The following is a 16,556-nucleotide window of genomic DNA, read 5'->3' as shown; positions in this document are numbered from 1 at the left end:
TTTGATTTTGTTTTAAGAGCTAGCTTTGCTGTGTACTAGGCACTTACACCCACCAGACATCTCATGGAGAACTCACTTAGGTTAACAATCAGCTAGCAAAGATATTAACATAAACAACGATAACATAAATATACAGAAAACCCAAAAAGGAAAAAAAAAAAAAAAGCACTTTCCATCAAAGATGGATGATCTCATAAGGGTGTATGATGTTGGTTAAGGAAATAAGCCAAATGAAAGGCACTAAGTCCATGAAAAGATGCTGAAAACGGACATGGGGATAGGAAAAAAACTCACATTAATAACAGACTAAGCATTATAAGAATGTTCCCCAAGCAGTCATGACATAACAAATGAGTAACAAATACGTCCCATATTGATGAAGGAAACATGAAAGATGCATAGAACGACATAATAGTCATGGTGAGCAACCTACTGGCCACACTTCTAGAGTAGTAATAGGGGACGTGGGTAGAAACCAATGGTACAACATGCTATTTAAGGAAAAGTCAGAAGCATGAATGGCTACATTCACAACATATGGGAGTATTGAGTACATGGCTCAGATTCACATTAAAAAATTACTTCAAGCAGTGAAATTAAGGACCATCCTTGCCCCATCCCTATATAGCTGGTTTATTGATGCAATAGAGGAGTGACTATAGACAGATAGTTGGGTGAATGTATGAAATCAAAGGCTACACTGCCTCTCACCACCATATACATATGGTGTGGTTCTATTGATGAGAGATGAAAGACACTTGGATGCCCTACTTAAGCAGCATGCAAGTTAACAATGCGGCCAAAACAAAAACTTGATGATTCACTACTCAAGGTGAATACAAATACTTGGGTCTAGAAATCAACAGGGGAATGAAAGCGCTCTTTTAAGGTCTTTAAAGCCCACATGCAGACAGCCATGCACCACAGCACACATGCATAAGCACACTGTGATCATAAGCGCACTGAGCTGGCAAACATTTGTACCAGCAGATCTATTCAAAATATTGCGCCAAGGGAATTGCAACTAGTCTCTACTGCAGCAGTCCATCAAAGCGCTCTTTTAAGGTCTAGAAATCAACAGGGGAATGAAAGCACTCTTTTAAGGTCTAGAAATCAACAGGGGAATGAAAGCACTCTTTTAAGGTCTTTAAAGCCCACATGCAGACAGCCATGCACCACAGCACACATGCATAAGCACACTGTGATCATAAGCGCACTTAGCTGGCAAACATTTGTACCAGCAGATCTATTCAAAATATTGCGCCAAGGGAATTGCAACTAGTCTCTACTGCAGCAGTCCATCAAAACAAGTTAAGTAATATTTTTTAGACAATTTGTTTTCCATCATCTACAGATCACTTTAACAAGTACTTTTCTACAGTTAAACCAATTTACTGGAAGGTCTTCATCCTGCCTACGTGCTCTATGGACAATCTTTGCATTTGAATCCATGGGAAGCAAGAGTGCGTGAGTTACAGAATTAACAGATAGATGGAAGAGAACACGAATCTTTGCTAGATAACATGAAAGATTTCTTGATGTGTATTCTACAGACACAATTTGCATTTCACATGCAATGAGAAGCTCCCCTGTAACTATCCAAACAGTCTGCCAGCTCACTCCATACTTCTTGTGTTTGCAAGTTACATGATACATGATGGAATCCAAATTCCAAATTCAAGATACATAGTAGCTTCGCTCCAGATCATCAAATCCTACACTCTTCTGCAGTACAAAAATTTCAATCAATCATACCAGGTGTCATTGAACTTGAATCAAGCCATGTTAAAGAAGAGGACAGTGACTACAGAAGATCCATGCTCACCAGAAACACGTGGGTCTCCTGCAAAAGAGGTGAAAAGGAAGTGACAAAGCTTTTCATGTCCAGTTTCGAGTCTCCCTCCCCAAGCATAGCCACGAATTTAGTTCTGTCAGGGATAAGTCTTAGGGCCACCTGCAAAATACTCACAATCCACATCAAAGTTATTTCTCATACCAGAGAGAAAAAGAAGAACTTCAGACCAAATAATGACTTGCAAGTCAATAAGACTTTTCAGCATGCTCAGTACATTTTTATATATGAAGATATACTTACTGTAAAAGCACTACTTGCAATCCAGCCATGCCATTTCTTTAGTGTCCCATTATATGCAAGTGTGGCAGCCTGATTCATTGTCCATTCTGGATGGTCCTGTAAAGTTTGGAATAGTACTACGAAAAATTCCATGAACCTGTTAAGCTCCTTTTATAAGGATCAGAAACCTCTCTCTCTCTCTCTCTCTCTCTCTCTCTCTCTCTCTCTCATTTTTCCTCGAAATAGAAGCAGACAGATGCAACTTTCAAGGAATAAAGGACTTGCAAATTATGCCCAACGGATAAAATAGAAGATAGCATGATGATAATGAAATACAGTCCATTTGGAGGCCTACGAAGGTCAGTGTTAAAAGAGGGGAAGGCCAGATTGGGCCTGATTTGGTCTCCGTGATGAAGTGCAAGTGGTCAAGCTCAATGTCTATCTATCCTTCAATGATACAATCTCTTCATTTCCTGCTAGTGAGTCTGGTGATGCTTTGTGGAGCACAGTCTGTCATCCCAACACATGGAGGAGACTTCAGAGGAATCAGAAAAGATGTCACCGTATCCTTATTCTAGTTCTCGTAGGGATGTTTCCCTAGGTCCTGGGCATGCACAAGCTCATAATGTACCTCCACAAGATCTAGAGGCTAGTTCATGGTTCAAAAGGACCGTGTAAGAGTACAATTCTTCCAACCGTGCATGAAACAGCATTCTTCATTTAGAGGCAAAAGTAAAGAAAAATCGCACATATTTGTGCGTGTTTACAAGTAAAGCAAAATTGTGATACCTTGTCAGCCATATCAAACCACTGGTGCAGCTAGAGAAATTCCTCGCTGTTTTTTCTTCTATTTCTTTACGTACGATGTCATACAGCAGGCAATAGACTGATGTATCAGCCCTGTAGCGAGCATCCAGACGCTGGCACATTCCCAAAACAAATCTTCGTCAACTAGTTGAACAGAATCTGTGCCTTGCTAGTGACAAGGGGATGACTAAAATTGGCATTCATGAAGGGCTGTTTGGTTATATTGTTGGAAAAGATAACGCAATAAACATCATCTGCCTCTTTACAACGTGAAAAATCTTAAAACGCCGTCTTCAAATCATCTGGAAGCAGGAAGGTTAGTCTTTCGCTGGCATTCAACAGGATGACACAGCTTCGCTAATTGACAGTCATGCGTAAAGCACTAGAATAGAACTAAAGCATTCGGACAATATCTTACCATTATGTTCTCTCTAATATCAGATTTCACCACCGCCATTGCCAACCCAAACTTATCTGCATTATAACGATTATTATTTAGAAAAGGGTTGTTATCTCGTTTTTACAGCCAAAGAAAATTACAACTGAACTGCAGATGATATGCTGTCTAACCCAATTTCACATTGAAACATCCTTGCATAGAGAATCTCTGAAAGTCTCGAGGGTCCAGCAGCAAATGAAAAACCAGCTTCCAAATAAAAGGTGAAACATGAGGAACAGCAAACATATCTACCTACATTGGGAGAAGGATGTAACGAGCTTACCGATGAGAGGAAGCAGAATACGGCAAACGTCAAGGAAACGCTTAGTCAACATGTTCGAGGAGCTAATGTAACGAGAGGGTGGCTTCCAATGCGGAGGCAAAGGGGCTCTACGAGGGGGAAGGAGGGCATGGGAGGGTGAGGTTTTAAAGGTGGTGGCGAGGGTGCGCAAAGAAAAGGTGGCGGCAGCTGGGCGCCGATGAACAAGGCACTCACGAGAGCGACGAAAGAGAGGTGATGTGATGCGTGATAATTATTGTTAAGGTGTTATGCAATCCAAGAGAGACGCGATTATTCTTTGTGACGTCCTGGAGTGTACACAACTTCCCTCTTATTGTGTTCATGCACGTATTTGTCTTTAGTGTATGATTGTGTACACGACTTCCCCCTTGGTGCGGTGTGTCCTTGGGGGGGGGCTGTTGGGTGTGGGGCAAGACCAGGTTTTGAATGAGAAGGAGAGAGAGGAGAAACTAAAGGGAAACATCAAGCTCCTAGACATCCTCAAAAGCATATAACAAGGTTGGTGTCCCGTTGCATGCCTACATATGTGTGTGCACATCCGCATGTGTACAAACGACAAGTTGAGCACCCACAGATAGCACATATGCATGCACATGCGCGTGCATGAGATGTGCACATGCACACACGCTCACATCCATCTATCTATCTATGTGTACATATGTACATACGTACATACATACATATGTACGTATTGGGGCGGGGGTGGACAGAGAGAGAGAGAGAGAGAGAGAGAGAGAGAGAGAGAGAGAGAGAGAGAGAACCCATCTCATAAAAGAAAAACATAAGGGAGCATAAGAAAGTGGGAAGGTGGTCCTTTCACATCCCACATATAACAAGGTACATTTGGAAATGTTCTATTCCCTTCTTTGGATATCTTTACACCATTATTGAGGTGCTTGATTACAACCCGGAATATGTTCCCTCAATTTGATGCTTAAGCACTTTTCCAATTTCTATGGGTAAGGAGGTCCCCTATATATTCCTCTTCAATTCAAAAATGTGAGGTAATTGCTTTAGAACAACTTGTTAATTCTTTAAATCTACCACATGATCTTGATTCCATTAAACACCAACTTACTTCCAATGAGATTGAAGCATGTACATACAAGTTAGAGATTTATCATGATGGCAATGCATGCTTTAGAGCAATTTCTATATGGTGTAGATGGATAAGAGAGAAAAGGAATGAATCAAATCACGATGGAAAAGACATGGTGATCACTCAACCTTTATTCTTGTTCTTCAAATATATTTTCTATGTTTAAGGTGGCATATAAGGAAACAATGTAATGTGATGGAGAGAAAAAAGAGAAGAGAGCCTAGTGCTTCCCCCAATCATAATCCCAAGGGTGGTCACTCTGTACAACATGTAAGATAGTAGGTCTGCTACTGTAAGGGAATTTGGGTACCTATAGTCCATTTGCAAATATGAGGGGCTTTTAAAAATACTTATCTAATATAATTATGATATGTACATATATGGAGGGGACCTTTAAAATTACAACATGTACATGTACATAGGAGGCTTTTAAAATCAAATTTGCAAGATATATATGAGAAAACAGTTATACAAAAAAATATAAAAATTTAAATGTAGGGGTATTATAAATGTAGCTTGCTCATACATGTTACATTGTTTTTTACAAAGTCACTACCCGAAGTCACTACCACAATAAACTCTAGAGAGAGAAATGTAAAGTCACTACCCGAAGTCACTATCACAATGAACTCTAGAGAGAGAAATGCAATCACCATGAACTCTAGAGAGAGAAATTCAAATATATGAAGTACAAAGTCAAAATCAAAGGTAAGAGAGACTGTCGTATGTAAAGACTAGAGATTCATCCATCAAGATTCACTCTGCATGTCCAATTGCACAAAAAGACCTTGCATGGCATGGACCAAAATAATGAAGTCTCCCATTGGTGTAGTATCGCATGTGTGTCTTTGTCATTGTCTTTTGTAAGAAGAAAAATAGTGGCATGGAGTTCAAGGGATAAAGATGATAAGCTTAGATACCACAACGTTATCCTTCTACGCTAGGGTGAAAATGTCGAGGAGATTATCTGCGAAGGGACCTCTTATATCCAAATTGTCATTCTATGCTAGTGTGAAAACATGTATCACAGACCAAAGGAACCATGGAGGAATGGGCTAGAGAGATGAGATAGAATCGTTGCTTAGGTACCAGAAATAGTCCTTCTATGCAAGATTGAAAACATGGAAATCACTATATGCGAAGGGGCCTCTTGTATCATTAGCTAGGACAAAGCCCACCATCAACTTGTGCATGTCGAGAGCTTGTCCCCTTCAAAAATTGTGATGTGTCATTATGGAAAATTGTAAGGGAAAAGAAGTGTCTCCCTAATTGAAGGATATTGTGTAACGTCAAATCATCTCATCAAGAGATTATCAGTACAATAAAGATCACCAAGGCTTGCTAATCAAGATGCCTTGTAAGTATTAAGAGATCCATGAGCCTCTTCATAGAGATGGGCATATTACTTTCAGATTTTGTTATACAATGGATATATTACATCATCTAGAAATTGGTTGCATTAATCCACCTCACGCACTTGGCATAACTATCCATTGGTTATGGGATATGCATTCCAATACCCTTTTCAAATACGTATATGATGTGAATCCTATGATGCTCAAGCTTTCAATTATGTCTAGATTTCATCAATCGATGGAGCAAAAGATAACTTTGAATTTCCTCCCATAGAGGGGTTGGGATCTAAGCCCCCATGATGTAAACATGGGAAAAACTGTACCTCTACTGTACTAGGCTTGCATTAAGGAGAATTTAATCCATCATCAATCATATTATTGAGGCTATAGATTAGAACCAACCACTCAAAAATTCTACCAACAAGTGGCATCCTCTATCTTATCAAACCAAATAAGAAATGTGCAAGCTAAGGGAGTCAATGCTGTCTCATGAGGATCTCATGAGTATCCCCAATAGTTCCCTTTGTATAAAAGGGACTATTGTAAAGGGATGCTACAATTGAATATTTCTCATTCAAAATTCCATAGATTTAGTGGGAAGGGATGGTTTCCACTACTACGTTTGAAGAACATAATAGTCCCTTTGAAGTGGGACCAAAGAAGTTTGTTCTACATCTAAAAATCCACAGCACACTCCATCACATCAAAGTGATTTCAACAAAGGATTTGCAATAAAAGATTAGTTTTTGCATCATGAAAGAAAGTAAAAAACACTCTCTCAAACATGGTAATGGCTATATAGCCCCTTTTAAATTTACCTTATGGGTTGGCTAAACCTAGAAATTCATCCTGGTATAAGTGCTCTTGTAAAGGTGTTTCACATAAACTACACTTTCATGATTAGGGAGTCTACATTGCAAGCTAATCATGTGAAATGTCAATGACCATGATTGTCATATGTAATAGATGTTACTTTGACTTATAAGTTTGAAAAAAGTTCTAGCTTGTTCCTTCAACATTCTCAAAATAAATAGTACCAAAGCCTAGTGCAAATAATGGCTAGCTTGGTTGAAAAGGCATCATGGGAAGAAATAAGCAAAAGATACTTCATCAATCCACCTCTACTTCCTTGGCTATGACATTATGAGCAAGAGAAAAAAAGACAATGGCAAATAACTTAGTGCTAAGGAGGAGGAGACTCCTAACAAACTAACATCTTATGCTTTAGGCTTCTTACAAAACCAATTTAGAATGCCATTATTCTGGCCCACAGGTTGGTGGTGATGAGGAAGTATGAAGGTAATAAAGGCTGACCCATTGTACGCACCTAGACTTGATGTGCTAAGATGAGGTTGCCATTCTTGGTAATAACTCACTCTTCTTACAAGGTGCTCAAACAATAGAGAGAATGCAAAATGTGCTTTGAAGCATGCAGAAAGGCAAAAGATGCCACTAACAATGACTCCATGGATAGGTGGATGCAATTACATTGCCTAGGGATGCACAACCTATGGGACCATGAGACACTTTAAAGATATGCTTTTGGAACAACCATGGTTACCCATAAAGGAAAGGGCTAGGAGTTGCCATAGTTGTAGGAGTCACATATATTGTCTTTTTAGTGGAGACCTAGGAACATGATGCTTGCAAGTTAGATGAATTTTAACTACACCCAATTTGGATGCGTAAAAGAGACACCAACAAAACGGTTGAGGATGGCCAAATTGCTTGTGTTGTTTGCAACGCTTTTGTGATATAATACAAATAATAAAATGAGATGCTCTCAAATGAAGGAAGGGATGAGGTCCTCTCATATAGTTCTTCTTAGCCATACATACCTAGGTAACCCTAAACCTACAAAAGGGGGCTTACTTTTTTATAAATTCTTTCTCCTCCTCCCAAGGTTTTTCTCTTTTTGGATCAATGTTTACTTGGCTGTAGCCAATTTTTTTTTGGGGGGTCAATGTTTGCTTGGGTGTAGCCATTTTGGTTGAGATTCATGGCATTTTCTATATATAGGTATCTTGCTTGACCCATAACTTATGCATTGCTCAATGGAGTTTGACAAACTTTGTCTTCAAGTTATAGTACACATTCTAATCTTGAACATGAGATAGAAAAAAAAGGAATGAATATTTGGAATGAGACCATAAAAGCATTACATGCTACGTTGCATGTGAAGCATGCACCTTGACGAGTATAGGATATAATAATTTATTAAAAAACATCAAAAATTTATTCCACACATCCATGCAACCAACAAGTAATCATTCAAAAGTAAACTATGTGAGCTTCTCCTCAACCCAAGGACACACATAACTAAGAACCTTAGGTATGGTTAATGTTGTGCTAAAATTATGCACACCCATTTGATGGCACGCTCCATGACTTTTTCTTGATTTGTTGAAAACCAAAACGGATTGAAAATTTGGAATCCAAACTAGTGGGAATATTGCATGGTGGTCTTAAAACATTGATAGTTGGTGATATTGGTATCTAGATTCACGCTGGAATGGCAGAATTTAAAAATGTGCAATTTGTGCATGTGTAAAGATCTTTTAATAAATTTAAAACGGTTTACAATTTATATTGGTTCTTCTCCCATGAATTTGCTTGCTATATGGCTCATAAGCATGCCAAAGGTCATGCATTTCATCATACACAACATCAAAACCAATAGTGTGCCCTTTGTCTTATTTGTGTTTTGAAGCAATTTAGAACACATTGCACTTGCTTGGGATATCCTATTAAAATGTCGATATATATCGACACTGCAATGTCAATATATATCGACACTGACACCGATGCCCATACCAACACTAGCTACACTAACTTATCGATGCCCACACCAATGAGCATATCGACATTTTCTTTGCGATGTATACACTGATGGATATTCGGACAATTTTCACTTGTTTTTTTAAATAAAAATCTTTGTATTTGGCATCGGAATCGGAGTTGAAAAGCGGCTTATGTCTTGTAGTGTCATAAAATTTTAGTGTACCATGCGCATTCAAAAAAAGGGATATTTATTTCAACTTCATAAATTTGACAAGATTACAATAACCAGAGGGTCCAACTTTAGAAAAGAATCTATTAGTTTATAAAGTAAAAAGGGGTGGTTTTATTCTAAGGGGAAAATGTTTTGTTGAGGAATTTTTGAAGTACCCTTTGAATGCATGGGATACATAGAGTTTCTTAAGGTGTAAACATATGTACATAGCATGCATGCGCATGTACGCACACACACTCCATAGTCAAAACATCCCTTGACTTTAACTTTGTAAAGATAACCCTAAAGATCCAATCTGTGTCTTCATATGTTTGGATCAAACTTTCTTATCCTTCTAGATGGTCTATAAGGGCTTTTGCTTGCTGACTCATAGGAGTCCAGGTCAGTGCAATGCACATACCATTTCTACATTTTAGATGATAGGGAACATGACACCTTATTTGTGCAACATGCTTTTCTACTGCATTGGAAATGGCTGGAAAAAGAAAATCCCCATGCATAAAATATAAAACACCATTGGGTGTGGTTAGATGATGGTTCCTCTCAATTTAAATCATCTTGTGGATTCTACTTTGTCTCAAGGTTCAAATCCCTGACCAATCTAGACATGTGGAATTTCTTTGGATCTAGCAATGGCAAGGGTGAACATGATGGATGTGATGCTGTTATTAAGCAAGCTCTGTTTAAACACCAATTAACATGTCCTCGAGAAGGGTAAGAGTGTCTTCAAATTGTATTTAGACACACATGAGAACATATTGGGGTGTCTTGGAGTGATGGACGAGGACGACTAAGATAGTACTAAGAAAATGTAGTCTCATTGCAAGGAAACAATATTCCACTTATCCTAGAAAATGGAAAATGTATTTGAGACTGCTTCTTTTAGTAAATCCCAAACTAACCACCACACTTTTTTCGTAAATTCCAAATGATAAATCCCATGCTTGTTTTTAGTATATCCCAAACAACCACGTGTTGGTTTTATTTTTATTTTTTTGTAAATCCCAAACGATAAATCCCATGCTTGTTTTTAGTATATCCCAAAAAATCACTGCACTGGTTTTATTAAATCCCATAGTTACTTGTTCTTAGTATATCCCAAACAACCACCACACTGGTTTTATTAAATCCCATAATTACTTGTTTTTAGTATATCCCAAATAACCACTGCGCTGGTTTTATTAAATTGGTTTTTGTAAATCCCAAATGATAAATCCCATGCTTGCTTTTAGTATATCCCAAACAACCACCGCACTGATTTTATTAAATCCCATAACGAATCCACACATCCACAAATCCATTCATCATGTAATAATAGAAGCAAACCACCATGCTAGTGGCTGTTAATATCCTAGTGCAACCAACCATCATGTTGGTGACCACTTATCCTACACTACTGCCATGCTATCATAAAATTTATTGCACAGTGCTATACTAAAATAGTCCCCTTTAGACTGGTTATCTTTCGCTACTATCAGATTTCAACCACCGGGCTACTTAAAACATTTAAGTACTAACATGGAAGTATGTTGATACAAAATCAAGAATTATGAGCACCATAGATCATGGATGATGGTGGCAATCCAAGAAAGTCCACAAGTCCAAGAAATGCCTGCAAGCTTTTTAATTTTTCAAAAATACGATGATATTTTGCGGCTCAAGGAAATTCCAAACTCCCAACTATCTTATAAACCTCTCTATAGCAAGCATCTCCCAGCTCTTTAGGCCAGTCTAATGAACTATTGTAGACCTCATTACACACTCAGACCACCAACTGCTTGCTTGTCCCTATCGACTTATATGCCCATAGTAACTCCTCCTTTTGCTTGGGGTCCTCTTCATCTTAGTATTTGTGCTCTATATAACTTCGTGCCTCCACCATCTCCTGCCAAAAGAAACCTACATCATGAGCTTGACAAGTACCTTAAAGGAGCAAGGAAAACAATAGCTAGGGAAATTAATATTCACCGTCTTTGTCAACTCCAAGTCATACACCCACCACTGAAGCATGTCCTCCTTGTAGCTATTTTCCTCCCTCTTCTCTGGTCTATTTCTGCAAGGAGTTCATCCAAAATCATTCTCAGATAGAATAAAATTATTCCAAAGTCTTTTGGGTATGCCATTGATTCATAATAGGTGGATCGGTGCATAGAGTTCCGAGGCTAGATTTCATAATGGGCTCGTAGTTGTGTCTGCACTTCACTTAAATAGGGAGAAGGTTCATTGAGCCCAACCTTCTCATTCTTCTTTCATTTAACTGACTAATCAAAATCTTTCAGTCTCAAATTTGTTGTTTAATTGAAATATTGCATCTCATATTAATTGTCTAATCAAAATCTTTTAGTCTCACATTAGTGGTCTAATCGAAATCTTTTGTCTCACATTCGTTGTCTAATCAAAATCTTTCGTCTCACATTATGGTCCTTGGCATGTCAAAGGACACTATCTATCACATAGTTTAGAAAACATTGTCCAAGTAAACTTTGAAGAAGATTAATAATTCAATAGATTACACACAGATTACATCTCAAAGATTCCTTTCCTTCAGATTATATCTCAAGGACTCCTTTCCTTCAGGGGGCTGGTTCCACATTGATTTGAGTAGGTCACCTTTTTTAGCTCCCTGATTGTAGGTTCAAATCTCCTTGCTCCTTTCCCGAAGGGGATTATTTCCTTTCTTCAGGGGCCCGCCGGCCCCTCCCTTCATGTTGCTTCCTCTTTCCTTGATTTGAGTTTCCTGGTTGCAAACTCGGCCCTTCTTACTCCTTTCCTGAAGGGGGATGGTTCCTCCGTTTAGGCTCCTTTTCCTCACAGTGCATTTTTTGCCCAAATGGCAAATTAAGCTGCAACATCTACTTTCTCATCTTAGATAGCTGTAGTAGGTAGGCACATTTGATCTGTCCATGAACTGGGCAATGGCAAATGGCATTCTCTACATTTGATCTATCCATGACCTGGGCAATGGCAAATGGCATTCTCTACATAGAGATCTTACATGCACAAACACCCTAAAGCAAAAAATGTGCACAGCATGGTAGCACGCAAGCCATTGGATCATGCAATCATCTATGATAGGGGAATGGTCGTCAATACCACAGTCTTACTTTGTACATGACTAACTTCTTGATTCCTTCCTTCCTCATCCTAAGGTTGCGGATGTTCTCCTTCATCTCCTCCATTGTTTGCTCACTCTGCGCAATAGCTTCATCTGAATCCCTCAGCATCTGTTAAAGCTGCTTAAATTGCTAAAAAATATCAACATGGGCTATTTCCAAGACTTCCACTCTAGTTTGGAAATCTCTCATGATGACGGACTGCTTTTCAAAATTGTCAAAAGCCATGGCAAGCTCGTGCACAACTTTATCGTACTCTTGTTGCAAGGTCTTGTAGCTTATTCTTTGAACTTCCATACAGTGTTTCAAAAAAACAACCCTCAGTGTGGCTACTGCAACTTGCTCCACCGTTGGCTGCTCTCTGCATCCTTCCCTTCTTGGAGAGCTACCTCACTATCTTCTCCGTGCCTTGGCTACTCTCTGCCCCATCCTTCCTAGCCTTGAATCTCTCTCGCAGTTCCTTTATCACCGCTCTGATTTTTGCATTCTCCCTTTTTAGCTTCTCCATCATTTGGTCTTTTTCAATGTTCAATGCATTCTGCATGTTGCAAAGCCATTTATAAAGATCCTCCTTTTTGTCTCTCTGATCTTCAAGCTCCTTTCGCATCATTGTTGCTACCTCCTTGTCCACGATGTCCCCATCACTTATCACTTCTTCAAGCCTATCTTGGAGCTCCTTGATGCAATTCTCTACTTCTTCTCTTCTATGCCTTTCCATGTCAACCATTTTTGCAGTGGCCTCAGCTTGCTCTTATTCCTGCAAGGCCCTTACTTGTGTCTCCTCTACCTTGGCTTTTGCACCCTCCCTGAGAATTTTCTCAAGTTATGCTGCCTTTGCTGCATCGATGGCTCTCTTGTAGAAAAGTCACCTTTTGAGACATCTTCTTATTGTATTGCTCAGAAATCCCTTTGAGGGTAGATGTCATCAAGTGCATTGCAACTCCAGTGGACTAAGATGACAATTGGGATTCGCCATCCACTCAATTCTTTAGGTTGGTTATCATGCTCTTGGAGATCTCCCTTGAGAAAGATACCTCACGTCCTTTCAATTGCTCTACTACTGCTTGAACCTTCTAGAACTTCACGGTCCCTCGTATCAAGAAAGAAGTGCATTGTCTTCTTCAGCACATCTTGGAGGATGTTGGCAAGCTAGAAAGCTTGACTCCACCATCTTTACTAATCTGAGTGTTGGGGTAAACATGTAGAATATCTTGTCTCTTCCACTACTTCTCAAAGAAGTGTGCTTTCAAATTGCCTCTAGGGATGCCTAGCACATTTTCAATCATGCTTTTAGTGATGGTAATCTTCTGACCTTGATAGACTATTTGCCCCTCCTTCACATTCACCTCCTATACCAACCTGGTGAAGTTTCTGAGAGCATCCAAATTAGGCTTTTGAAGAGCGAATGAGGAGCTCCCATATGTCACGATCTCAAGATCAGGGGAGGAGAGGCTCTCACACTGTGCTACAGAGGGGGAGGAAACATTGTGAGAGGAGCTCCCGGACTGTGCAAGGTCCATTATGAGAGTGAGTAGAAGTTGCAAAAAGAGTGCAAGGGAAATAGAAATGGTAGAGAGGGATATAAGATGAAATCATGAAGAAAATGGAATAGTGGAGGCTTGAGTTTGTAGTCCAAGTGCAAGGGAGAAAGAAATGGTTGAGAGGGATAGAAGATGAAACAGTTAAGGGAATGGAATAGCGGAGGCTTAAGTTTGTAGCCCGACTACACTATCAAGGTGAGAGCCACCACGGATGGTTGGCCTGAATTTTGATTAATTCAAGGTGGCAGTACTACCTTGCATGGTAATGAGTGATTAGAGGTGGTGGCATCTAGGATTACCAGCCACGTTTGTGGTGGCAGCTAAGATTCCACCAAGCTAGCAGTTAATTACCAGCCACCATAGTGGCCCACAATTACTCACCTTCCAGTTACCACCACCGGGCTTACATGCATGATTAGTACGAGTTCAGTAAATTACCAGTCATCACTGGGCTTGCATGCTCAGTAGAGTACTAGAGTGCATGGTAATGAGTGATTAGAGGTGATTAGACTTCATAATTTACTTTTGTGGTAATTACTCCTCGATGGTGGTGGCTCTCATTAGCCACATCTATGGCAATGGGCTGGCAGTAAATTACTAGCCACTGCAGTGGCCCATTGTTACTAACCTGCAAGTTACCACCATCGGTCTTGCATGCTTAATCACTACGAGTGCAGTAAATTACCAGTCATCGGGATTGCATGCTCAATAGAGTACTAGAGTGCATGGTAATGGGTGATCACATGGAGGGGGGGAGGGGGTGGTGGAGATGGAGGGGGGAGGGGGGAGGGGGGGAGGGGGAAGGGGGTGGTGAAGATGGAGGGGGGGGAGGGGGTGGTGGAGATGGAGGGGGGGAGGTGGTGGAAATGGGAGGGGGAAAAAAAAGAAAAAAAAAAAAGAAGGAAAAAAACTTGACGGACGAAAATCCAAAGGGAAGAATAGGTGGTCACCTAAACACTCTCCAAGAATTTCTCAATGTAACGGGATTGTTAAGGAACAATGGACGGTGGGTGGATGGCTAGGTTATCGCTACGAGATGTACTCGAAGTCACTTACAATGTGAGGATGGGAGTAAGGTGGTGGTCGATGGAGAGGGAGGAGTGTCTTGCGTAGGGCTCGGAATGAAGAAGAGGATGGAGGCAAAATGTGAAAGATGAAGAATGAGGGGGTGGAGTGGGTTTTTATAGGAAATGAGTTTAGGTTTAGGGTTAAACCCTAAACTCTTCCCAAGCTGTAACTTGTTATGGATAGCTCGGTTTGCTCTTCTGCAAAAAGGTGAAATGATTGAAATTGCAAGCTCTACGCATTTGTGTCCACTACCTAGCCTGATTGTTTATCAAGTGGCTTCTATTTAAGAAATCAAGAAAATTTCTTAAGGTAGTAACCCAAGGTTGATGCTTGGGGTAGATATGTTTGGCTAGAAATGGAAAAAAATTTTACTCACCTTGCTCTTGAGTGTTATGTTTGTGAAAGTTCGAAGTAGTTTATGTTTTTACACATACCTGTGCATGTTTACTCGTTACTTGAGACGCTAGTCTCCCCGACAGCGGCGCCAAATGTTGGCTCTTTCCTACGACTTTCATAGGAAGAGCAGGGTTTTCTTAGTATGCAGGGTTCCGAGGTTTTTTGTCACCTACATATATATCGAGGTTGTCGGTTGTAGTATATGTGTAGCTTAGGACCTCGAGTCATGTTCTGGTGAGAGACGTAGGCTTAAGTGCGATTGTAGTATAGTGGTGAGTATACCCGCCTGTCACGTAGGTGACCCGAGTTCATTCCTTCGCAATGGCGCCAAATGTTGGCTCTTTCCTAAGGCTTTCGTAGGAAGAGCAGGGTTTTCTCAGTATGCAGACTTCCGAGGCTTTTTGTCACCTACAGATATATCAGGGTTGTCGGTTGTAGTATATGTGTAGCTTAGGACCTCGAGTCGTCTTCCGGTGAGAGACGTAGGCTTAAGTGTGGTAAGCAAACAAAGTGCATGCATGTGTAAAAGGAACATGTATCATCATATTTAAGGTAATGAAGACTTTCATCTTCATTGGGGGTTGCAGGGTTTTGAAGGAGTTCCAGGTTAAGAAGGAGTTCCAAGGTTTAGAAGGAGGTTCCAGGGGTCGAAGGAGTTCTAGAGTTTAGAAGAGGTTCCAAGGTTAAGAAGGAGTTCCAGGGTTAGAAGGGGTTCCAGGGTTAGAAGGAGTTCCAAGGTTTAGAAGGAGGTTCCAGGGTTAGGAGTTCCAAGGTTAAGGAGTTCCAAGGTTTAGAAGGAGTTCCAGAGTTAGAAGTGTTAGATATCAATGCTCCACTCTCGTGTAGCTACGTGGAAACCAGCTAACTCTACTTGTAAGCCCCCCATATGAGGAGAAGGCATTTGAGTAGCTCGGTTATCCGGTAGGTCCTGGTTTGGACACCAGATGGGGGCCATGTGTGGCCTGATGGCTGGATGGCTTCAGATAGAGTTGGCACACTGCCAACTAGGCTACATGCAAGTGTGGGAAGGCATCCCATGACTGACCGCACTGAGGGTAGATGGAGCATTTCTTCGGGCAGCCCACTCTCGGGTTGCAGGGCCCATTTGGAGCCCCAGATGATCTCGGATGGCTCTATTCTGCGCCACGGTTCTAACGTGTGGTCGGTGGCCTATTTCGAGACCGACCTCTAGTCAGCTGTTTTGGGCCGATTGGGTCGGTCTCCCAATTGGGTCTAACCGACTACGACTGGTGGCTACATAAGAGCAAGCCCATGAAGTCCATTATCATCACTGGCTACAACAACCCTGATTCCTTAGCATCCAGCCTCCGTCCTCCACTGTTTCCAGCA

The 16,556-nt window shown here is 40.5% G+C and overlaps 1 protein-coding gene across 1 annotated transcript; it reads right to left on the bottom strand.

Annotated features, from left to right (window-relative positions):
* Window positions 1-1,435: 1,435 nt before the first annotated feature.
* LOC147884477 (glycolipid transfer protein 1-like) lies at window positions 1,436-3,713 on the bottom strand. The gene is made up of 6 exons (XM_087399074.1): window positions 3,604-3,713; window positions 3,300-3,355; window positions 2,864-2,994; window positions 2,096-2,231; window positions 1,826-1,954; window positions 1,436-1,725 (listed from the first exon to the last, which is right to left on the bottom strand). Exons 1-6 carry the CDS (start codon window positions 3,653-3,655, stop codon window positions 1,678-1,680), a joined length of 552 nt encoding a protein of 183 aa, XP_087255200.1. The 5' UTR covers window positions 3,656-3,713; the 3' UTR covers window positions 1,436-1,677.
* Window positions 3,714-16,556: the final 12,843 nt, after the last annotated feature.

Source organism: Dipteris shenzhenensis, chromosome 27, assembly GCF_047967505.1.
Source record: "Dipteris shenzhenensis isolate YYH24624 ecotype China chromosome 27, Dip_SZ_1.0, whole genome shotgun sequence".
Lineage (NCBI taxonomy): Eukaryota > Viridiplantae > Streptophyta > Polypodiopsida > Gleicheniales > Dipteridaceae > Dipteris > Dipteris shenzhenensis.
The sequence above is the reverse complement of the archived record's forward strand: the minus strand, read 5'-3'. Positions and strand labels throughout refer to the sequence as shown.